The 25,195-nt window shown below is 39.4% G+C and overlaps 1 protein-coding gene across 1 annotated transcript; it reads right to left on the bottom strand.

Moving 5' to 3' along the window:
* Nucleotides 1-222: 222 nt before the first annotated feature.
* Nucleotides 223-24,109, bottom strand: NGLY1 (N-glycanase 1). The gene is made up of 12 exons (XM_037384091.1): nucleotides 23,928-24,109; nucleotides 22,387-22,501; nucleotides 19,981-20,223; nucleotides 16,380-16,539; nucleotides 14,085-14,307; nucleotides 13,242-13,363; nucleotides 12,701-12,846; nucleotides 12,427-12,537; nucleotides 7,218-7,382; nucleotides 5,686-5,874; nucleotides 2,194-2,371; nucleotides 223-1,661 (listed from the first exon to the last, which is right to left on the bottom strand). Exons 1-12 carry the CDS (start codon nucleotides 24,053-24,055, stop codon nucleotides 1,486-1,488), a joined length of 1,956 nt encoding a protein of 651 aa, XP_037239988.1. The 5' UTR covers nucleotides 24,056-24,109; the 3' UTR covers nucleotides 223-1,485.
* Between the last annotated feature and the right edge of the window lie 1,086 nt (nucleotides 24,110-25,195).

The raw sequence follows: 25,195 nt of genomic DNA, 5'->3' as shown, positions 1-25,195 counted from the left end.
ACTGTGCTGTTCTGTATTAAGAGTGAGACTAGCTCTTTCTAATTCCACTCAAAGTGCCAATTTACATTCTGATGCAAAGTACGTAGTCCATCATACATCATTCTGTCACTCCTGAGCTGCCATAACCTACTACTTTTTAAGATGCCTGTGACACAATTTTGATGCCTACACTCACTATGCATATGCAATTTCCAAATAAAACCTGAATAGTCTTACACTTGCTTGGATTCATTGAAAGGTCAGCAAACATTTATTTCAACATAAACTATTCTTGACAATCATTTCAAATGAATACAGTGGTAGAAGGGTCAGAAAAAGGAACAAAAAGCTTTAAAACCACTGATCTTGAGAACACCATCCCTAATTTTCACTTATTTTAAAATAAAACTATAGTTTTAACTTTGCGTTATAGTCCTGTAATAGAAAATTTCTTGTAAAATCCAGCCATAGCCTTCCTCAAATTTTCTGATGGCTACCTAACCTGAACATTCACTCTGTACTTTAGTCACAGTACTTCTACATCTGACATCTCCTGGGTGGCAGTTTTAATTACATTTAATGAAAAGAAATTTAAACACTTCAATAACAAACAGAAAAACTGTATGCGCTTTTACATCAAATCTGGGAATAGTATTCAAAGCAACTCAAGACAACAGCTCAAAAAGTGATTTAAGCCTACGTGGTTAATAAATCTTTTAAAAAGTGGGCACATATGAATTTGTATCATTTAAAAATATTTATAATGAATAAACTATTTTTTCATAGAAAAAAGTTCTAACGTTCTTACTCAGTTTTAAGTCTCAATTTCATATCACAAGCCATGATAATTTTAGGTAGATAATGAACACTCCATTCAAAATTAGTTTATTTTCCTAGCACACCATCGTATTTCCAAACAATTTTAGGTATTAAACGCAAGTTTAATACTTAGCTATGTAATAAGACCATTTCAAGATTGTTTCAAAATTCATCTTAATTTCAGCTCTTCTGGTTATTACACGAAATCATAATTTTATTTTAAAATGTCTAAGTCTTCTATTGTTCTTTAAAATACTTTTAAATCATCACAACCATCTGTTGTAATCAGGAAATGGAATTCAAACTGTTTTTCCAAGAAGTAGATCATAAAAAAAAACCCAGCAAGCCAACCCCAAAACTCCAAATTAAAATCAATTACAATTGCTCTGTGCTCTTATGATCATGTTTTCTTCCTATAACCTGTTGCCTTTTCATCATAAAGTTTAAGAAAAGGGTATGTAATGGTTCAATGCCTTGATTTTGGTGTTTGCTTTTAAAGCGAAGAGGTTGTCATTGTGATGTTTACCTATTCAATACACGTGCAGTTTCAAGTTGGTTAAATGGAAGTAGTGAAACAGGAAATAAGCTGCCAGCAGGATGAACAGTAACTGCAAACCAAATCTTCATGTTGTATCTGTGGCATAACGTCTTCATGGACTCCAAAGAACATCTTTTCAGTTCAGGTTCTCAGAGGTCACTGAGTTTTATAATTATCTCCAAGCCATTTTCTCCACATCCTGTTAAGCTGTCTCTAAACAGCTGTGTGTGTTGCCATGCAGCTTCGCCATCCCCTCCATTTAGAACCGCTTCCAACATAACTTCCGTTGCACCAGAAAAATCTGAATAGGAGTAAAGATTTTTATCTATTGGAGGAAGAGATAAACAATTCAGTAAGCCACTGCTCCAGACAGCATATACTGCTAGAATGCATGTTAAGAAGGGTAAGTTGTAATAAATGTTTAAGGATCTCAGCTGCAACTACTCAAATTCATCTGTCAGTCAGTGGCAAGGAAAAAAAACAAAACCTGAAAATTTTTGGTTATTATTTGTTAAGTGCTCATGCCTTAGAGGACCTATTAAAGATTGAAGCCACCGCACACAGAAGCATCTATCCTTCCTAGTAAAACACGAAAGTATCTTGTATCCACTCTGTGTTCTTGCTAACCCTGCTCTGTTGCAGGTAGGGGGTGTGTATATTAATAAAACCGGTGTTTGTACCAGTTTTGGTTAAAAGCACAGCACTTTCTTGACCTTGCTAAGAAAAACTGAGTTTAAAAAGTCAAAATACATTTGCATTTATTTTTTTAGTATTTGGACAGTGCTCTCTCCATACAAACTATTTATTTCCAGTTACACCTTTGCTGCTTGATATAATTATTTAAAGTCCACACTTACCTCCTACCAGAGCAATTTCTGCTGTTGGAGAGCAAAGTCTCCACTTTATTCTTCCACTCTGAAACGTCTGACTGCTTGTTCTAACTGAAATGTTATCTATTTTTAGACCAACTGACTTGCACTCAAACTTCCAGCTGATGGAAGCAGAGGATGACCCCTCTTTTCGGGCTAAATAAACCTAAATGCAAAGACGACATAGTTAGCATATCAAAAACTGAGACCACCAACAATGATTAATTAGATGTGTGTAACAAGGACATAACATCTAAAGATAACACGCTTTCATTCATTATCAAGCCTCTAAACATTACAAAATGGTAGTATCTACAGTTTTAATATAACCTCATTCTGAATCCTTAAGTCTATTCCACAGTTAGGTAATAGTATATGTTCATAGTCCTTCACTAGGGAACACTATTTCAACATAGCTGGTGAAGTTTAAGCCACAAAAATACCTAAGTTTATTATTTTTACAAAAAAGCAGACTTCTGTTTTTCATATAAATGCACAAGCCCACACACTTTTGTTGTTCATTTTGGTTGGTCAGTATCGCTGATGAAGAAAACTGTGTAACCAGCATTTTAGATTCTTCAGATGTGGCTGCATACTACTTGTCCTAGGACTTGACAAGTCTTGGTTAAAGCAAATTATACATGCTAGCCATATATAAATCCTGTATTAACTTTACTTGAACTGTTAGGAGATTTGCGTAATTTAATGTACTCCCAATGCTGTTCTAAACTTCACCTGACTTCAGTCAAGCCCATAGGTTAACATTCATTAAAGTTATTACCAACCCTCATGATAACTTTGTGGTAAGTGTCTGATGGTCCTTTCAAGTCTAGTTATCTATTATCAGCAAACCAAGGTAAAAGATGTTACAGATTGCTGCCATGATCCTTTCAGAATCCTTAGTTAAGAAAACTTATCAAAACTCTGTCATGTCCAAGCTTCTGATTATCATCATACTGAATGGATTTAGATAGCTCTTTAGTTTTCAATCTGGAAAGAACAACCCTGAATAAAATAGTAAACACAGTAGTATGTTTTGCTAAAGATCTCACCCTAATATAGAAATGTCATTGACAGACTATGAAGCAGAATTTGTGTTACTACGAACCAGACAAAAATACTAATTCCCATGTTTAAGAAAGCTGAGAAACCCCAAAGGTGTGAGGTGTTATGTTCCCTAGGTGTGAAGATCAACTATGGAAATCAAACAATTTAACCTGCTTTCATGTGAATATAATGATGTTCATGAAAGGGCTGATCTCCACACTGTATTTTTTAAGTACCTAGCTATTTCTAGCAAGAGATTTCCCTTGATCAGTTCCCACGGAATTGCCATATTTAAGCAAGGAAAGCAAAAAAATCCGTTAATTACTACTTGGTTGAGGTGCACTAAACATATGCTTTTAGGACCTGTCTCATCTTCCATTATAAAATCCAAGCATTTAACCAGAAAAACAGAAGTTAGTTTCCTTCTGTGTCTTTTTGACTGTCCTCTAACTTTCATACCTGGCTACTCATTTTCCAGTATCATTTGAAAAAAGTCTTAATTCGGGGCGGGGAAGACTCAAATTCCTTCTACTGGAGCAATTCTTCAGGAAAACAAGCTTTTAGAAATCCATGGATTTCAGATCTACAGGTTCTTAGATTCTCATTATCACCTACTGCAGTCTGCTTGTTTGAGCCCTGGGTGCCAAATTACCTCTAGGTAATGTGATTACATTTGTATTTTGTATCTGTTTAATTTGTATACCATATAGTCAAGTGATACAGAATAGCAAGAACATACACAAATACAGGCTACAGTCAGATCGGCCAAATCTATCATCTATCTGAATCATTCTGATCAACAACACTGCAAAGACAGAATAGGTAACTGATGGTTCTTTTTTGTTACTCTTGGGCTAATATCTATAGTTACTTTTTCTTACTGTGGCTTTTGTATTTAAATTCCTTTCTGTTCATCACATACTAAATGATAAACAAAGTATGAAGGCTCCTTTGGCTGCCAAGTTTCTCGGACAGCTGCTGAATCAATCTCCAAATCCATACCTTGCAGATCTGCTACAGGCATTACAAAAAAGAACAGGCAAACACCAAACAACCTTTCCCTCTGTCTCCCGTAATACAATCAAACAACAAAAAGTCATTTTAGATTCATACACAGACTTTCAGCAGGATGCTCTTCCTGCCTTACCCACAAGTCTGAGATACACCTGGATCTGTAGTTCCCGATTTCTCAAGGCCACCCTCTCATCCTTTATTTAGAAAAATTGAGTTGCTGTTAAATAACAAGGGTAAAACCTTTTTGTCTGGTCTCATAGATTGGACCCTCCCTGTATTACACAATTAGTAGAGCTAAGCAGAACAGCAGACTTGCAGTTGGTTTCAGTGCAAAGGTAGTATGTTTCTTGCAAAAGTGAGGATAACTGATCATTGGAGACTTTAAGATATAACATGCCATTAGATTTTTAGCAGATCCTAGGGAAGCAGAGAACAGTTGTCCCTCATTTTGAGTTTTTGTTACTTCTCTTCTCCTATTAGCCTACTCTGTTGAAACATTTTTTATTCTCCATATATTATTATTTCGTCCCTTATTCCTTCTCTTTTATGCAGAATAACTTCCCCAAACTATTCCCCCATCGCATTTTGCAAGTCAATTACGTAGAGACCCAGCACAGAAAACTTCAGAAGACAGTTATATACTTAGCTCCATTTTACATCGATGGGAAGTAAACCATTGCCAACGCTAGAAGAGTATTTGGCCAGAGACCTTTCAGACTAGTGAAATGACATGGGAAGAAAGCAATGACATGCTATAGTCCTTGACAGGAACGCTCAGTTCCATAGTGGTAGCTGTTGCAGGAATTGCTGTTTGCTAGTAAATGACCCCTTCCCATCTTACAGGCATCGGTTCTCTTCTTAGGTTAGAGCATACGACTCTGCTGCTGCTCAGTGTCCCGACAGATGGAAAGGATTCTGGGCAGGGTATACAATAATCTGGGTAACTAACAGGGTTTTGCATTCTTCCAGACGGAACTCGTAATATTTAGGAAAACAATTTCTTCCTTTGGCTGTGTATCAAAGAGATATGATATATGATAAAGCCATTCTCTAAAACAAGAACAAACCCATCTTTTTTGGAGAGAAGTACTGCTTTTCAACAAGACAGTATTTCTATGTTTGCCCAAAAGCGTTAAGAAGAATGCCATTTTTTTTTTATTTGATAACTTCAGCAAGGATTTTACTTATCTGCAGAAAATTCAGTTATCCTTTCTGAAAGACAAGCTAAATTTATTTCCAATTTCTTAAATCATCTGGTAATCCTACCCGAAGCTTAACAGTTATTTTTATTAACATTAGCTAAATTCTATGGGCACCAAGAGAGGTTTTGATGCCAAACACTGGCAAGGGTTTTCTACTTTACTGGAGTTACTGTACTTTCAGGGTAGATTTTACACTTCTTATAATTGTTATCCTTACCATTTTCCAATCCGTTTCAACCTTTCTCCAAACAGACTCTGCCTTCCAAACACCTGTTTCCCAGCCATTTATTTTTTCATTATTATTGGAAATACGTGTGTAACAATCTTCTACTACATTGTAGATGAGGTGGAAGAATTTAGATGTCTTCTCTTTTTCAGAGGGAATAAAAAGTACTTCTTTTCTTTTCTGAAAAAGGCAAAAAATACAAGCACCTTCATTCCCCAAGACATTTCAGTAAGACTATCTTACTTTTAAACAGCATGCCATGATTTCCCAATTCAGTTTTGCTGTCAACTGAAAAAAATGTCATTTCTAAGAGAGGTCATGGACTAAAGCATTTCTGCAAAACGAAAGTTTTAAACCAGTTTCCAACAATAGATCTGCACCTTTTTCAAAGGGGAGCAGTAATTTTATTTTTGAAATTTTCATATAATTACTTTTAGAAGTAAATTATTAATAAAATAATATAAAATTAGCAAATTTCAGTAAGATATTACCGTTAGGAATAGAAATTTTTCATGTGGAGTATATTTCTTGTACAATTAATAAGTAAATGGTTATTTTGAATAACATATAATTCTGTGACTATCATACACAGCTGCTTGTATATGACAGTTTACAAATCTATGTAAAAAAACTTAAGGTACAAACTTCCTAACTTCACAGTATTATATTTTTTTTTTAAGATTCATTGTTCTTACGCGTTTCAGAAAAGCAGAAATTCAATCTTCTAAACTATGGAGAACTGAAATAAACTCTTAATATCTCAAAGTTAAACAACCCTAAGAAACTCATTAATTTCACTTAACTGTGAAGGTTTAGGATTCTGTTTAGGATTTTTAGTCATTCCACACGACAGGATCACTAAGTAACTGATGTAACGAGTGATGGGGTAAGCCATACCTTTGCATGCTGGCTCAACTCAAATATAGCTATGGTTCTGAGAAACTGTATCTTAGCATAAAATAATTAAAAATAAAAACTTGCTTTTGGAAACAGTCAAAAAACATTGATAGGAAAAATCAATTGAGTTTGTAAATTCAAGTTGTCTCAAACTTGAGAGATTGTTCCACTTACACAATCCTAAGTGCTCCCACATTGTTTTATTAACAAGAACAGTTGGTCAAAACCTACTTCCAGGCTTTAACCAATGGAAACTAATAAAACCACAAATAAACATTTCTTAAAGTTTTCCCAATTGCTTTCAACTGCCTTAAACTTTTAATTCTGTCACACTGTAATTACTTAAAAGGAAAAAAAGTGTTTTTTATGAACTTGTACATGCAAAACACACTTTAGATCAAGGATTCCCAAACATTTTTAGAATCAACACACCACCACTAATCCTCAAAAATTACTTGTGGACTTCTGATTTCACATTAAACTTGCACCTCATGTTTTTGCAAATTGCACTGTTTGAACTAAATCTGTAGGCTACCTACCATAAAGTGCTATTCCTCTGTAGACCACAATCATAGAACCTCTAGTTAGCTACCTCTAAGATGGTCACCAGTGCAAAAGTTAAATACCTCTGGACCAACTTCACCTCTGGCTACTCGCCAAGCCAGTGAACCTGATGTCCTTCCACCATATTCTCCAGGTTTAGGTGTTTTAGGAGAAATAAATTCAACAAGCTCCACAATTGTTCTTTCCAAAAGCTCTCTTTTTCTATTTTCTGACAAAGATTGTTGTCTCTGAAAATACATTTAAGAAACAAAGTAAAAAATCCAGAAAAATAGTATTTGTAATTCTGCTCTAGTTACACCAATGGAGGGGAAAGAGAACTGAAAATAAAAAAAAAAATAAAAAAAGGAGACCAACATTTAAAGTCTAGACTGAGTGTTACAAACACTGATTCTATACCACATGTACAAATATAAATGAGTCATAACTGCATGGTTATTAAACAGCGGTGCTTTTCCTGTGAACTTGCATGCACTATGTGGATTTCTTTTAAAATAAGGTTTGTGCTGGTTTTTGTACATTTGCTTGGATGACAAAACACTTCCATAGCATATTTTATAGCTATTCTTATGTATTCTGTACCACAGTTGTTCTAGGTATTATTTGGGGGAAAGAGAAAGCAAGCATAATTTTTGGGTCGAATTTTTCTAAGGTGGAGCGATTTGATTGGCAACATTCTTCGTTTTGTGATTAAGCCCAAACAAAAGATTCCGTCGGTCTCCGAAACAGTTATTTCACAGTGACTGATTCTATCATAAACAATCTATGACATTCATATTTTTGCAGGTATCAGAAAACAGAAAAGCGTGTCACGTACATTTCCTGGTAAGTTAGTGGAAAAGAGAAAGAATTACATAACACTTTCTTTGCTCCCATGAATAAAACTATGGGCACAAACTTCAAAAAAATTAATTGAGAAGCTGGGGTTTTGTCTCCATGATTTTCACATCAAATATACAGAGCTGACATGCAAAAACTTCTTCCTTAACTGTGGATACACCCACACAGGGCTGGAAAATTAAGTACAATTTTGAGTATGCAAATGATTACATATCATCTTTTTTTTCCTGCTTTGGTGATTGCCCAAGGCATGCATACTCAGCCCACTAGGACCCAAAACTTCAGGGCAGTAAGTATTCCAATTATCTCAAAAGCAGTCCTGACCCCAGAAAGTTTTGCTATTAAGGATCAGGAAAGGCATTTGAGGAGGTTTTGTTCCAGACAACCACGTGGAACTTGGTAAAGAAAAGCAGATACAGAGAAATGATGAGAAACAGCTCCAGCTCAACAAACTCCAGCTGCCAAACACCAGTTCTAACACAGCAAGAGGGCAATACACTTCTGTGTTGATGGATGACAAGCAGTGACTCCAGCAGCTCATGAAACACCAGACCTTCCTGAATCTAACACTTGCCTGGGCACTTCGAACACCCATATGCTGTACTACAGATCTCACGCCAGTTCAGAGTAAGTTTGATATGGATTACTCTAAGTTAACGACACCAATCTACAATTTTCTTCAAGCCACTTTGATGTAGGGAAACCTAGCATCAGGAATCATCACGACTGAAGTTAGCGATGCCACACTGAGGCTTCCTTGCCCTTCCTCTGCAGCTGTTAAAGAGCAGTGCTTCAGCACAAAAAAGTTACTTCAGAAGACAGGCCTTTTATGTACGATACAAGAAATAAGGAAGTTCCTCAACCATAAAAAGCACAAGTATGCCAATTCTTGTCATCTCACTCCATCCAGCAAACTGTTGCATATGAACACTAGCAGCAGTTAAGATGTGCATAATGCTCAGACGCTGCAGAGATCAATGCTGCCTGGGCTGGGAAAACCTGCAACTAAGTTTCCTACAAATGACACTGTCATCAATAGCATCCACGTACTGAAAGGGATTCCAAGAACTCCATTATCAACTGCCACGGCTCAAGCTTCCTGCTTTTGTTTTTTTCTTAAGGTATTACCCTCTAGACACATGCTCAGGCCCCACCTTTCTTTGGCAGACAAAGGGAAAAGGAAGGAAGACCGATTGTGAACTGCAGCTTTAAAATCAGTTCTGCATCATGTGCAAGTTATGCTGTTGATGGTTCCTGAAGGACTCTGTGCTTTCAAGAGATTGATAACCTATGATTTAAGTGGACCCACTGCCAGGCAAGCAACAGTTAATTTGAGGGTAAAAATTCAATTTTAAACCTTTAAACAGAGAATACTGGTTCACCTCAAATCAATCACCACAAAATGGTTGCAATTCAACCTAAAATACTAGTTTGCCTTTTAAGAGCTGATGTGGCTGTAGCTAGACCCATTCACAATCACTACCAAAAAACGGGGCCTGTAGCAAATAAAAATAAGTAGTGTGTTTCCCTGTCCTACCATCCAGTGTCCAATGAAAGCAGTAGAAAGTTGAGGGTCTTCTCCCCAATTTCTATAGGGCTGATATACAATGGACTGGAATAGGGCAATGCCCATACAAAGTAGGTGAAGAAAATTTGTAGTCAGGGTGTGATACAGTACTATAGAATAACATCAGATGGTTGGTAATCCAGAGGCTACATGCCCATTTAGGAATGCCTGACACAAATAAAACACACACAGTATTTCTGAGAAGTAAAACAGTGTACTAAACAGATTAAATTATCCTTGCCTGTTTTCCATTTAACAGTGAGTCACTCAACATGCTTTGAACTGTTGCATGGTCTCTGCTCGGTGACTAAACAGACAGACATACAGAGAAATAATGACCACAATCATTGCTCTTGATGCAGAAAAGAACAATAACAATGTCTCAGATTCCATTTGTACTAAAATTGCAGTATAGGTGACAACGTATACTGCATACCATGCTTCTCTTGAGTTGCAACTTAGAAGAACTGAGCTTGAGAAATGCAGTGCTGGAGCTCTGCATCAAAAGATACGAAGACTATAATCCATCCTAGCATGGAACCAGTCTCTAGGAGATGATGGGAAAAGGGAAAGTTAGTAGAGGCCTCTGCCTACGTCACTTATCTGCTGAACAGGCTGCAGTGAAGGAAATTGCATACTAGCTGAAATGGACGCTTCTGACTGAGCAGAGTAATGAAAACATGCTATAAGATGTCTTGATAGCTGTAGGGGTGAGCTGCCTTACCCTTCCTCTACTGACTGCAGAAGCTGCCCAATATAACAGAGATCCCCAAATAGCAACTTTTTAATGGCCCCTTGATTCCCACTGCGTTAGCAACTTAGCAGGAACTTTAGGAAAGGCCCTTTGGCTAGGACTAATGTTGGAAGCCCCAGGCCCTGCCCTCAGATTGCTAAAACAAACTGCCTCCAAGTCCCTGAAATCCAATTCCAACTATATCAGACAAAAGAAAAAAGGAGTAAGAGCAGTTACTTACAGGGTTTAAATTCATTAGTTTAATAAATTAATCAAACAGGCTGAACAGGTACTGAGCAAAAGGAAGCGCGTGTAGGAGGCCAGGAGTGTGAGTATCATTCAGCTTATAAAAAGGGGGAGTAAGTTGTTGCTCAGAATAAGAGATCATCAAAAAGATTGACTAAGGTGTTCTAATAAAATCACAAGACAGCTTTAATAATACTGGAAAGCAATAGGGAAAGCATGCAGCATAGACAAGAAAGGGCCAGGCTATGGGCAGAGAAAGGAAGACAGGAGAAATAAAGGAGTGTCCTGGAAGCACATGTATAGCTTTCTTCCCTGTACTCAGTTTTTAATGAAGTTTTCATTTAAAACATGAGCAGAATGCCCAATCTTTCTGTTTGAAAACTGCTCATGTCAGCTTATGAGCTGCACAGGCCTGTAAAGTAGATGGAAAGGAGTAAGAAATGTGCCAATAGACCAACACGCAGCACCACCTGTTGGAGATGGCAATGGCACTTTTTTACCGGAGTTCTCTAAACTTAAGTGAAACAAAGCATGATCCTAAGGTGACATTCATGAGGCGAGGAAGAGGTGAGGCAAGCGAGCCCATGAGTCAGTTGCACATACTTTCCTGATCCCATTAATATTGTCAGGTTGATTTTTTTAACTTAATAGTGTCCCATTTCCCATGTTCTTTCCCTACAGACAACTGGTGGAGGAGGAGTCTGGTGACTGGTTTCTATCACCAGTCGATCAGAAGAAAGGCCCCTCAGATCAGTTTTTTAGCCAGTAAGGGTCCAATGCTCAGAGAGGATGCCATTAAATTCCTGCAACCCTGCACAAAGTGCATGCATTTCTCAATGTGAATTTCTCATTTACCTCCTTTTATTTCGCTAAATTTCTCAGTGCTCCACTCTGCTATGTAACTGATTTTTCTTTATTGATTTCAGGCCCTGGCCTCAAACTTAAGTCCAGCTTAATTCCTTCATACTCTTAGCGCAAGGTTATAACCCTCAAGCCAGCAGGCCTCCAAGAAAGGCATAATCTCTCTTTATTAAGCCATCAGCTGTATACTATCACTGGAACTAAAGTTTTATGCACAGGAACTAGTCATGGAAGGAAGTGGGGACAGAATGGAACCTTACACAGGTCATTCAAGGTTTTGTGACATTCTAGAATACTGAGTCAAGAAAAGTTCACCCTGCCTCAAGCAGGGAGTGGAAAAAGCTTAGCAGAGGTGCTGAGTGCACTCATGTTTTGTGACTATGACATGCAGATGGCAAATGGCTCCAAGTGTTTTGGGGACATCAGGCATGAACAGTCTACATGGCTCTGAGCCAAAACTCTGCCGATGGTATCAACACTTCTTGAAAGTCTTAGACACAGCCTGTGAATCATTCCTCCTGCTTCCTAGAGCTTAAAGAGTCACAGAAAATAAATCAGTATTTATAGTTATAAGAAACACAGCCCTCATTTGTTTTCAAGTTTTAGTATTATTGAAAACGCTCAGCCACCCCCAGGGATTCCACATAGTTACAAAGCAGTTGTGGTTTACCCCCAAAATCTTTTTATGTACAAGTCTACTCCAAAGCCATCAAGAAAAAATATATATATACACAGAATTTTTTTTAACACGTACATGTATATACACACACACATTTGACTGTGTAAGACATAATATGATCATCCTCTTACATACAATTTTTCATCTTATTTCACAGATTCAGCACTGTGACTGATACTTAGGTATTCAGTGTAAAATGAGGTCTGTATAGTTAGCAGCATTTTATATTCCACACCGCACGGACATTCCTATCAGGTTACCAAATGCATTCCTTTGTTCAAGGACTTCACATTCTGGAAAGACACTTATGTTTCACTTAAAGAAATCCATTTAAGAAAAACTACATACCGTTCTATTTAGTGCGTTAATTGTCTCACGTAGCGTAGCTTCACTGAGCGCTGTTCTTCTGGAGAGCACTTCTTGATGTTTACAGCTATATCTCCAGGTGACATCAACAACCTCAAGCACAAGTTGAAGAAGAAAATAAAAATTCCCGTGTATCTTGCTTCATTTAAAGAGGCTAGCTAATCAAAGTATGTTTTTCTATAATAATTCTGGAAATACAGATAGAACATATTGCACACTTGCCTCAGGGCAAGTTTATTAACATCATTACTCCTACCTCGTCTTTGGAGAACGCAATTACATAAGAAAGCTTCTTTCCCCACCCAGTTTCATAGAGAAGAGGTTTATCACAGACATTTTCACATGGATCACAGTGAAGCCATCTTTTCTGAGATGAAGAATATACTTCAGTCCAAACATGATCTATATAACAAAGACCAAGGATAAATAATGAATTATTATATAATATTGTAAGTTTTCCTGATTTAAATGAAGGAACAGGTGAAAAAAAGACCTCATTTTCTGTTCATCTACATTCAGAAACATTACCAGAGCTTTCTCTTTCTATCTTAGGATCACAGTCCTTTATGAATTAACTCAAGATTGTATCATTTTGAAGTCAAACATATAGCCTTACTTCCAGAGATACATTTCACCTCATCAGACAAGAAGTAAACTGAATTCATATTGTCTTTGTTAGCTGAACTGCATAACTCTATATGCTGCCTGATGCCTAATATAATCTGAGAACCATAAGATATATCACCTCATTTTGCACAGGTTTGTATTAACATTACAATATTTTAGAATACTAATACCTGTACAGTCCCAAACGTATCTAGCTTCAAAACCTACAGCTCTGCAACACAGTGTAAAACAGTTAGCCCACTCGCCACAGCGTCCACATCTAGTTTCCAGAAGCTTTTCAGGGTTGTTATACCTACAGGAGAAAATCAAAATAAAACCCAAATTATTGAAAATACATTTCACCTTTCAAAAGCTTTACATCATGACTGTCCTTGTCACGAGTGCCATTCAGACCACAGAAGACAATGGAAATGATTGCTGTACTGCACAGAACAAGCGCAAGCAGAATGCTACTTTTGACTCACATGACTCCATCATGTTTACAGCAGCACTGAAGGTTTTTTGTTTGGGTTTTTTTTTTTTTTTTCAGTTTTCAAAATTGACTTAGACTTCATCTTAAAACATGATTTTTATATACTGGTCTTTTGAGAGTTAACAAAAATATTTTTTAAAAAATGGATATTCACGCTTTTGCTATAGACTCAGCAAAAGATACACATTACCCTTTGATTTCCTTTAGAAGTGCAAGTTTTCCCTGAAATAACAAAACCCTACCTACACACTATGCCAATATTAATTTTAAATAAAAGTTGTACTTTTAACAGTAAAAAATAATAATAATCAAACAAGTCCACAAGAACAAGGCCACATAAGAGAAAGCTATATATTCTTTTTAAAAATCTCTAATCTTACAGAGCAATTGCAGGTTCATCAACTATCTTTATCATGTTTCTTAAATCAGCTTCTCTAATCTTTCAACCAACAACTTATCACTTGTTCACAAAACGCACAAATGCAAAGCTGTTTCTTGAAAGACAACAAGAAAAAGACAAAGCAAATCTTTGTATGCTCACCTTGGGAATCTGTTACAAAACTGACACTGGTTGCAGTAATGATTTTCCACTCGACTGGCATTCCACCTTAGATCATCTTCGGTAGGCAACAAGTAGTCACTTTTAGGCTCTGTCTGCCCACCACACCTGCTGCAAGGAAGATTATTCACCCAATGAAAAAAGTAATTCTTAAACCAGTCCAAGAGCTCCAACAGTAAGAAGTCCTCTTCATTCACATGTGCACCTGTAAAATTTATACAGCACAGTTAGGTCAAATGGAAAAATAATTTAGTTGAACTTTCCAGTATCTACATAAATCACCATCTCTAGGCCTTTATTATAATTCAGAAGTCCCGTTATAAAAAAAGCTTCATATGTTAAACACACACAAAAAAGAAAATCTTAATTCTCAAAACTGAGTAACGTCAAACTGTCTATGTAAAGAACAAAAAACTGCATGAAACTGCTCAAAATGAGAAGATTTCAAGCACAGGCCATACTTTCTTTTCTTGGATAACAATATTTAAACCAGAACCCATCTATGAAAATTTAACTGCTATCATATGAATATCCTTCTCTTGGTTTGCAAAATAAATCCTTCATGAAAACATTGCATGGAAAGAATGACAAATGTGATTTATTTGAACAGAAAGCAGTTGCAGTCGGCTGTGACATGCAGCTATTCTTGACTGCACAATCCATCTTTCTAATGAAAGTAATAAAGGGAAACAGTAAAAAAAATATCCGTACTTCTGATCAAATGACTCTTTAGCACAGTCTTTATGAGCCAAAAATGTCTATTAAGCATTGTAAGGGAAGTCCTAAAAACAAGTGTCCCCCAGCACTAAGCAGTTATTCCCACAGGTGACAGTCTTAAAACAGCAGTACAGATAAACCAAAGCAGCTGAAAGGGCCAATTACCCATACATCTCATACACAGTCCATTCCCAAAGGAATGTTTCTATAAAGTTCTTTCAATGTTTTCAAACTGTCACAATCCAAAACAGTGGAGTTCCACCCCTGCCCCATTATTGTATCTAAATTCAGGTCTCAAAGCCATTGACTGAAGCCATCTAGATCAGCTTGATGGCTTGGGAAGTTCTGTGCAAAGCAGTATCAGAGCAGAGTCTAAGCGGGATGCTTGGATTTTTTTTCCTTTTTAAAAGAATTTAAAGTTTTCATTACTGTTAAGTCTCTTTTCCCCATTGCATCGTTCTATGCTGCTGAATGAGAATGCTTTGTACTTGTTCATTTAGTTTCCTACTTCCCAGTATGGCTTTATAAAAAGAGAAAAAAATACTAAGAAAATCCACTGACGAAGAGCTCTCTAATGCCAAAGGTACAATTACATATTAGTGTGTGGCCGTATGAGACATCGCAAAGTCTTTCATAAAAAAGATGAGAAAAGCTTATTTTTGGTTTGCAAATCAACAGCGCTCCCATCAAGTTAGCAGAATTGCTTCAGTCTTCTATCAAAGATTCACAGTGAAAAGGATTTTTTTTTTTGTTTAAATATGGTCTTGGAATCATTTGGGTGGGGTTTTTTTACATATTTATCTCATACAAGTAAAATTTCACTGTATTGCAAAAACAAATCTAAAACTGTCACTTAAAAATATTTTAACTGACAAAGATTTTGTACCTTCAAAAAAATCTGCATTTATGAAGGAAATACACGTGTTTTAGCCGTTGATGCCACAAATATTTATGCCTGTGTTTCACTTCTGGCTCTGAGAAGATGGCATGTGAACAACCCTATTCATTTAAGCATTAGCAAGAGGTGATTTTTTGTATCAATTGTGTCTTGGAAAGGTCTCATACAGTGTCTCACCAATAACATCACTTCAAAAAGAGAAGCAGTATTTCAAAATTTTATTCTGAGTTTGCAGTTGTAGTACGTATGGGAACACTGCACTCCAACAATTTCAAAACAATGACTACCCAAGCAAGAAGCTCCCCTCCTCTTGTAGCTATTCCACTCTAGATGCAAGGAATGTAACAGTACATGCTCATCTCATTTTTTCCCCTGCATTGTTAACTATTAATTCAGAAATAGAGTTCAGAATTTCTACATGAAAGCAGTAAAGGATGAATGACAAAAATGAAAAAAAAGAAAAAAACAAAAACAAAAACAGAAGGAAAGAGAGAAGTAGAAAATTTGAAAATTAGGAAGGTAATTCTGAATTAGAGACAGCAATTGGAACCTGCAAGCATGTGACCAAATCCACATACCTAAAGCATAGTAGATACACGCATCATTCCAATGTTTGAAAGAATATTTCTAGTTTCATATCCATTATAACTTGACAGCATTACCTTTGTCCAGTCTTGTAGCTTGTGCTAGCTTTTTCTGAGCCTTCGTTTTCAATTGCTGGAGGGGAATTGAAGCTAGCGCTTTCTGCTGAATAGAAGGATTCTCATACATCAATACATGATGCTCAAATTTTGTTTGAAGTGTTTTCAAGATATCTGCAGCCTGCAAAAGGATTTTCAGTCACAAGATGATTTATGAACTTTCACCTTAAGCGAGAAGAACCAAGCTCTCCTATTTTAGTCAGTCGTAATTCTATACTTACAGTTACATTATATGTTGCTTAACAGGCGAAATATTTATTTGTAAAGATATCAGTAAAATTCTGGACACCACCACCCAAACTGTAAAGCCAGCCTTGTCATCTTTGAGCATTCTGAATGGTGTCCCAAGTATACTGATTCTGGGAGAAAACTGCTTTTCTTAAAGATACCTCTGTAACAAAATTTGACTTAGTTTCCACCCCCTGCTTTTCTTTTGGACATCTTTTATCTGAAATCCATGGAAGAAACTGTAATTCACTCCATTTCCTGGACATTGCTGCACCAGTTCAAAGAAGCCTACTATTGATGAATGTTGCTTTCCTGTTTCTTACTCACGAATGCTACTTGTCTATTTCTTCTTCCTTCTCTCACAGATCAACTCTGATAAAGATTTGGATAGCCTTGTGACCATGTATTGGACAGTGTCTTTCACTAGAAATCAAATACAAGAACTAGGTATCTTCAGTCAGTTATCCTAAGCGTCACTTAGTGGCAACTACATGTTGCACCCAATAAGGTACACCCGTATCTACTAAAATAAATAGCTAAAGTTAATAGTAGTGGTGTTAGTAGCTGAGCAAACTATTTACTCCCATTTAAAGTGGGACAACACAGAAAGTGAAATGGGATTTTATAATTAAGGGTGTGGCATGTTTTGGGGGGAAGCCTGTGGCACTGCTAAATAACCTTTTCTCTACTGCTAGATCATGCTTCAGTCTTCAGCCTTGTTAACTAATTTTTGTTTCATCAAAAATCCCACACCTTCCTGAAACGCTAGCAGCAAATGCAACATAACGCACAGTGTGAAAACTCTTCAGAAGGAAACATCTTTCAAAAGAGCATTTAAATTAGGAGTGATTATTTTGATGCTGGACAGTACTGGTCCTTATTTTTTGTAACTGCTGAAACAGAACTGGTTTCGTTCTTACTGCCACTCATCAGCTGCAGGTGATTGTTTTAACATCCTAAACCCAACTGTGTTCAGATTCACTTTAATGCAAGTTGAAAACACAGAAATGAGGGAAGTTAGGGACTGCCAATGGCTTATAGAATTTCATGTTCTGCCAGCTTCCTGAAAAAGTGTTCAGAAATACTGCTCAGCACAGCAGAACATCTCCCAAATTCTTTGACAATTCAGATTGCCCCACTGGCAGACACCATCAGTGTTACAGTAGTGCTTAATGGTTTAATGGAAGCCACTGTATATCAATGAAGTCTTAAATAAACATCTAGAAGTGTGGTGAACCTCACTGCAAAGTTTGGATACCTCTTTCCTCCTATAATTACTATGTCAGCCATGAAGATCAGAATCCATCCACCCAAATCACTACCCAAAGCCTGCCTTCCTTCCTCCAAGTCTCAAGAATGCCTTATGATAAGAAATGCAGAAGAGACACAGATAAGGCATAATAACGATGGGTTAGGTCCCTGAAGTGTGCCATTACATTCCTGTGCTGTATCAACTAAGCCACTTCTCCCTGTGCTTACCAGGGCTCCCATGATTCACAGGTGTAATGCATAGGCAAGAAATAAAAATGCTTGCACTACAAAACCCACCCTAGAACTCTCTTGACATCTGACAGCAGCACATATAACGGTAACACAACTATACCGCTGCAGCATACTCACTGAAAAACAAAACACATACTGCTGTGCAAGCAAAATGACCAAATAATAGCCAGAAGGTATTTTTCAGATTTCCTTCCAAGCAACCCAGACTACACAGACCAAACGCAATGGCTCAGAGAACCATCAGTGCAATTTCCTCAAGAGATCAGCTGAAATGCAACATTCTAATAGAATACCAACATTGTGTTAGCAAAGTCTCTAAATTGTAGTATTCAGTCCCACCATCCATGTTGAATCTCAAGAGGCATGGAAAAATAATAGTTGCAGAGAAATGGATCTACAACTCTGACTGCTAGCATAAGTCAGGGCAGATTAACTACAAATGAGAAGGATTAACCTCAGAATACATCTTGTCAAATTGAAATCTGCAGCATTTTTCTCACTGCAAAATCAACGCAACTTCTAAAACTTCAAAGCTTCTCCAGTACTAATCAGTACTGCCACAAGTCACTCTAGAGGTTTCACAATCACTTCCAACCACTGCTGCAAAAGTGGCTGAAACAGTAAAAACCAAGAAGCAGACAAGAAAAGCCCAAACCCCAAATTCATATAAACCAAGTCAGTATATTCAGAGGCAACTGCTAGCATGCTAAGATAATTATATTAAATGGCTCAATATTCAAGTGCCTACAACAATTCCCTTCCCAATGGACATTATGGGTGATAATGCATCACTGAGTGCTCTGTCTCCCCATAACTTTAATCTATGCTTTGCCATTTCTCTTCCATTGATCTTGGGTAAGTCTTGGGAAGAAACAGCATGTAATATTTCTGTATCCAATAATATACTGATAATATAATTTAAGACACAAACTCTGTTTAAGAATGTATGAAAAGTGAGCTTTTGGAAGAATTCAATCTTAAAGCTGATATAAGATGAAGTGATACCGGTTCTAGGGGGAAAGCACTCTTTAGAAAAGTTAAACCAAAGCATCCTTCAGACCTTCTATCAAAAGGTGTAACTTAATTTTTCAGAGTTGTATGAGGTGTGAAGAGCCTTCTCCCATCAGGCCAAGTAACATCAGATGAAAGAACTCTGCCTCTCTGTCTTGATAGGGAACTTCATCTCAACCCTTACACATGGGACACACAGCAGAACTATAGATTTGTCCTTGCCTGGCTAAATTTCTGTCTCTCACAACAGCTACATGTGAAAAAAAGAAAGCTTTCCTCACAGGAGGCTCACACAGAAGTCGTAACACATTAACTGAAATGCTACAATTATAAACATTATGGTTGTGCTCCTGTTCTTTCGCTGGCTCTCAAATACCAAACATGGTATACAGCCCCAGCCTTAGCTTCCCACCCCTCCCTTTGTTCCCCCACCTTGCTGTTCCCTTCCAATACAAATGAACCTTCTTTTTTTTTCATGACACCCTGATCAATAGAACATTTATGGACATCTTCAACAAAATCTCTTGCTAATAGTCTATTTATACCATGTTTCATGTTGAAATCGAAACCAACGAAAACACTCAAGAACTTCAGAAACCACTGGAAAAATAAAAAATTCCTCTAGTCCAGCCTCCTGCTCAAAGCATGGTTAGCTATGAGGTAAGACCAAATTGCTCTGGGATTTACCAAGTCAGGTCTTGAAAATGCCCGGATTTGGAGACTACAAAGCCTCTCTAAGCAACCAATCCCAACAGCTAACTCTTCTTCAATCTTAATCTTGAATATAAATGCACCTACAAAGTTTCCGGATTGCAATTACCATTTCAAGAGATTGCACAAGTGATGTTTCTGGTTGCTGACGGGCAGGGACAAGAAGAGAGTCAGCAGGTCTTGAAGGCTGATGTGCAACTCTCTGAGTGCTGGCCATGGTTTCAGAGGATCCTGATCTGTGGGTCTGATTTGACTCATTCAGTCTGCTGCTCCTCTCTCCAGCAATTAAGTCTCTGATTTTACGTAGCTGTTCAATAGAAGCTTCCTTAGGGAAAACCAGATGAGTTTCTCCCTGAAAGATAAACAAATTAATTCAGCAGTTAATGCAGGTCCAAGCTAGTGAGCCCATTTGTATCTATAGCTAACAGCTGTATCATATACTGGAAGTTAGCACCTTAAGGGATGGCAGGATTCAGCCTTCAGATCAGGCCCCTTACAGCAGAAGCTTGTAGATCAAGAACTTACAGTCGAAAAAAGGCTCGTAACAACACGCTTTTGTCAGTAATTTATTTTGCAGAGCCACACATGGACAACAATTATAGTTTGGCAGAGAAAGCAGCAACAACAGAAATGAACAACACACACACAAATGCTCAGTTCTCACTCTACAGCAGTGAAATGCTAGGCAGCACAGGAGGACAGCCAATGCTGGGGGAAGAAGCCTCTAGAATGGCATCTGCTGTGAACTCTATAGTGCTATCTTTTAAGCTTGGTAAGTTTTCAGACAGGAAATATTCTTATTGAGACCTGTACCGGGTTGATGTTTGGGTTCCTATTTTTGATCATAACATGATTACTGGCAGCAAAACAAAAGATTAGTGATTATGGCAGAAGCAAGTATTAGTGTACTTAACATGAAGGAATAGGTTACTAAAAGCATTCATATCCTGAAACATTCATACTTCAAGAGTTTCAGTTTCTATCACTGCAGCACTTCTTTTTATTAAACTAAGTAATTTTTTTATCCACAGTTATCTTAGGTCACCTATCATTGCAGATGCAGTGCTTCACTTTAACTCTTACAATCACTGCAAAACTAATTGGAATGTATCAATCCAGCAGAAGAGTCCTCATTTTTTAATTGAAAAAGTTGGCTTACCAAGCAGAGACAAAAGAAAGAACAATCTTTTTTTATCACAGTTGAAGAGAAGTTCATGAGCTCAAGCCTCAATTGACACAATAACCATGGGACAGAGCCAACATGCTGTTAAAGATCTGACAGAAGTCGCGAGTAGCACTTTAACACGTTTAAAATGACTGTTATTACTGCTTAAGTGCTTCACTAGCTACACTGACAACCTCTTGGCTAAAACACATCATTAAAAGTCATCTCCTGAGTACCAGCATGAGAATAAATCCACAGACCATTTATTTCTCTCTCTGCTGTCACCATTTCTTTCAGCATACCTTCCCCCCCCCCCCCAAGTAGGACAATTACAGTAACTTTACCCAGAGCAGGCAGAAGTCTCATGACAGCTGGACCTAAATAACATAATATATGCACCCATACAGAAGTGTAGCATCAAACAGACAAATTAAAGCAAAGCCAGAGCAAGAGCTTTGCACCATTAAACAAGAGCTGGGTTTTAACCCCAGCTCTCCTGTAATTACAAAGGCTCCTTCTAGCTTAACAAGGTTTGGTAGCTTGAATTCCACCAAGACAGGGATCATTTCAGGACAAAACCCAACCTTCGAAATACATCTTTTTGACTACAACAAAATCAAGACTCACTCAAGACTATTTTAGGATTCAGTTGCATAATTATTTTAAATGGGTGAAAGCCCCACCCTCCCACTATTTCAACAGTCTGTTGCCCTCCACTGCTGTCAAAACAAAACCAGTACTTGCACAGCTGCACTGTGAATTGGCTGAATTTTTTTTTTTTTTTTGGGGGGGGGGGGAGTAGGAGGGGGTAGGATTACTTTTTAATCAGATCAGCTTCCCTTAGCTAACTCACTATGGGGCCACACAAGCCCTACTGATGGTAGGAACAAGGAACAGAAGAGCAGGACTTCCCCCCCCACCTTCCAAACGTTGGTTTCAACACACAGATTTACAATATGGAAACTACTGCCCAATGGCGCAGTCTGATGTCCAACTAATAGTGGGCTGCTACTGAAAGAAGGGGTTTTCACCCCTGTTTCCCACCATTTCCTTTGTGCTAGCAGGGATATGTATCTGACAATTAAGCAAACCAGCAGTGCACCTGATCAGCAGAAAACCGGGCTTATCACAGATCAGGTTAGCTCTGACTCCACCATATTTCTGAAGTAGCCTCATCTGAATTTTCTGTTGGTTAACTGCAGATATTTGCATACAAGAATTGAAAGAAAATAGCAACTGGCTTAAAATCTAGTGCCTTACAACTGGCAAAGCAGAAAAAAAAACCCAACCAATTTTAAATTTTAGTGTGTAAACTGATGAAGACACCAGAAATTACTAAATCATACTCACCTCTTGAAACCCCATCTCAAATAAACATTCAACTGCTCCTCTGACAGGCAACAGCCTCGTGGAAAATGCTGGATTTCCAATCCGAATTAATCTATATTTTTCTTCATAAGGATTCCTGAAGAAATCAAAAGTTTTAATCATGTTTGCAAACTAAGTAAACACTTAAAAGCTGGGCAACTGCACTAAGCAGTGTTAGTCATTCACAAGAGATTTTTTAAGAAGTTTAGTTTCATCCATACCTCGTAGGCAGTGTATGAAACCTCTCTAAAACTTTGACTTAGTTCACGTCCTTCCACGCTTAACTCCAAGAGTTACAAACTGGATCCAAATTGTAGTTTGCAACTTAAGTTGATAAATATGTTTTCTTCTAGCCCTACCCAGCAGTGCTTATTCTGCGGTGATACTTAAAGACAACTTCACACCCCTCACCGCCTGGCAGCATTCTAACTGAACTCCTCAGCTGGATGGTTTTAGGCCCACTATGGAAGCTATGCTCAGCTTCCTGGTATGGGGGCAAAACTACTGCAGTCTCTCTACTTCTCGAAGGGCTCCCTGTCAGCTCCCCTCTCCTCTTTCGACTCTCCTACACCTTCTTATCTCACTTCTTCCTTTAAAATGGGACAGCCCAGGACCCACTGTTCTCTGCCACACAGCATGGATTTTGTGAGTGGTTGACAAACCAGATACTGAGAGGGAGGGGCACTCGGAACGTCCTGAGTTGCTTGAAGACATCAAGGTCAATCACACATACTGGTGCGTATGTATACCCCCCAGAGCCACCTCACAAAACAATTGTAATTAACTCCTGATACCCAGTCTTACCACGTCAGAAAAGAAAGGCAACAGAAAAATCAAGTCACTGTTTTAGCATCACCTGTTATGCATCTGCTGACCTTTAGGTGACCTCAAAACAACCCAACCAGCAATCAAGAAAGAAATAAAAATCCAAGCCACTACACACTTGTGCGAAAAGTAATCTTATGTTAAAATAACGACAAAAAGCAGCAAGATGTTTTTGAGCCCCGGTATTACGTAACAGACCGAACCACAGGGCGCACCTCGAGCTGTGCTGCCGTGAGCCCCGGAGCGCCCGGCGTGCCGGTGCCGTGACCGGCCGCTCCTGGCGCCGCGCCAGCGCCCCGCCGGACTCCCCCCACCCCGAGCGCGCTGCTCCCCCGGACCCGCCGCGCCCACGGCCCCCGCGGCACCCACGCACGGCTGCGACCGGCCAGCCACGGCCGGGAGCCGGGCGCTGGCCCCGCGGCGGGACAGCAGGGCCCCGAGGGCCGCGGCCCCACCGCCTGGGCGGGTGAGGGGCGCCACCGCCGCCCTCAGGGCCGCGCTGAGGAGGCGGCGGCCACAAGCGCCGCCGGCCGCTCCCCAGGCGAGGGGCAGGGGCTGTCGCGGCGCGGGGCCGGGGGGCGGCGGGCCGGGGAGCGGCGGGCCGGGCGCGCACCCTGCAGCAACGCCCGCCGCCGGCCGAGCCCGGCCCGGCTGGAGAGAGCGGCGACCCAGGGCGCCTCCCGCCGCGCCCCGCTCACCGGAGGATGTTGTCCGCGTAGGTGAGGAGCAGCCGCGAAGCTTCCAGGAAGATCTCCCGCCCGTTCTGGCAAAGCTCGCTCACGGCGGGGGAGCCCGGCGAGGAAGAGAGGCCCACGGCGGCCGCCATCGCGGCGCTCGGCGCGCACCCCCCCGCCCCCGCCTCAGGCGGGCGGCGCCGGCAGCACCCAGCGCTGCGCCGGGAGCGCCGCAGCACGCATGCGCAGCGGGCGGGGAAGGGGGGTGTCACCGCCCCCAGCCCCGGCGGCAGGCGGTGGTGTTGCAGGAGCGTCGTGCTGGCGGCTTTAACGACGTGGCGATCGGTGCCCGGTGGCGCTGGTGCAGCAGGGCCGCCTCAGGCGCCCCTGGCAGGCGGCAGTGTGACAGGCACGCAGGCCCCTTCCGCACCGCCCTGTCGCAGCGCTGCCCGCGGGTGCCGCAGCGGCAGCCCCGCTGTGCCGCAGGGACGGGAGCGCCGCCGCGGCTGCGCCCCCCGCCCTGGCACCCCTTCCAGCCCTGCCTGCAGTCTGTCCAAATGGCGAAACAAGCCCTTAGTTTGCGTCTCCGCTTTTTCTAGGGGTCTGGTTTGTGCCATTAGTGAACAAACTGCAACGGAGAATCTTAGACAAAAATGTCTGAGGGGCTTTGCTTTTTTAAGAATGCAAGATTTTAAAAGTTCCAAGTAAAAGAGGTCTTTAAAATTCAGGCAGGCTTCGATTATTGGCTGACATTTTGCTCTCTACCTCTGCTGCCTGCTCAGACAGGTCAAAGAACATGGTACCTATCCCTTTCAAAAGCTGAGATTTAACCCAACACAAATAACTTTTGCTGAGATTAGCTATTAATCCTACTAGCATATTTTAAGTCATTAATTCAGCCCTCAAAATCATGGAATTGGTATCAAAGTAATAAAATTTTAATTTAAGATTATGTTCCTTGTTTCTTGGCTGCTGCTTCAGCTTTTCACTTCCTTTCCATGCTTTTCATATAGGTATGTGGCTCTTAATGTCAGCTCCCCTCTCAAAGATTTAACTGTATTACCATATGCGTAGCATAAGTACATAAAGCATATACTGTTAGTAAATAATGCTTTGGAAGTCCTCATAGGAAAGTGGTGTGAAAAATTAGAAAACCAAGCACCAACTTCCAACAAATTACTAACACATTAAATTAAATGTCCAAGGAATGTTACTTCTAAAAGGATATTAAAGGCAGAATCTTCATCTAAAAAAACCCTACACAAGTGTTTATTTTTTCTTTATTAAATATT

The sequence above is a fragment of the Falco rusticolus genome, chromosome 4 (genome assembly GCF_015220075.1).
Source record: "Falco rusticolus isolate bFalRus1 chromosome 4, bFalRus1.pri, whole genome shotgun sequence".
NCBI lineage: Eukaryota > Metazoa > Chordata > Aves > Falconiformes > Falconidae > Falco > Falco rusticolus.
The sequence above is the reverse complement of the archived record's forward strand: the minus strand, read 5'-3'. Positions and strand labels throughout refer to the sequence as shown.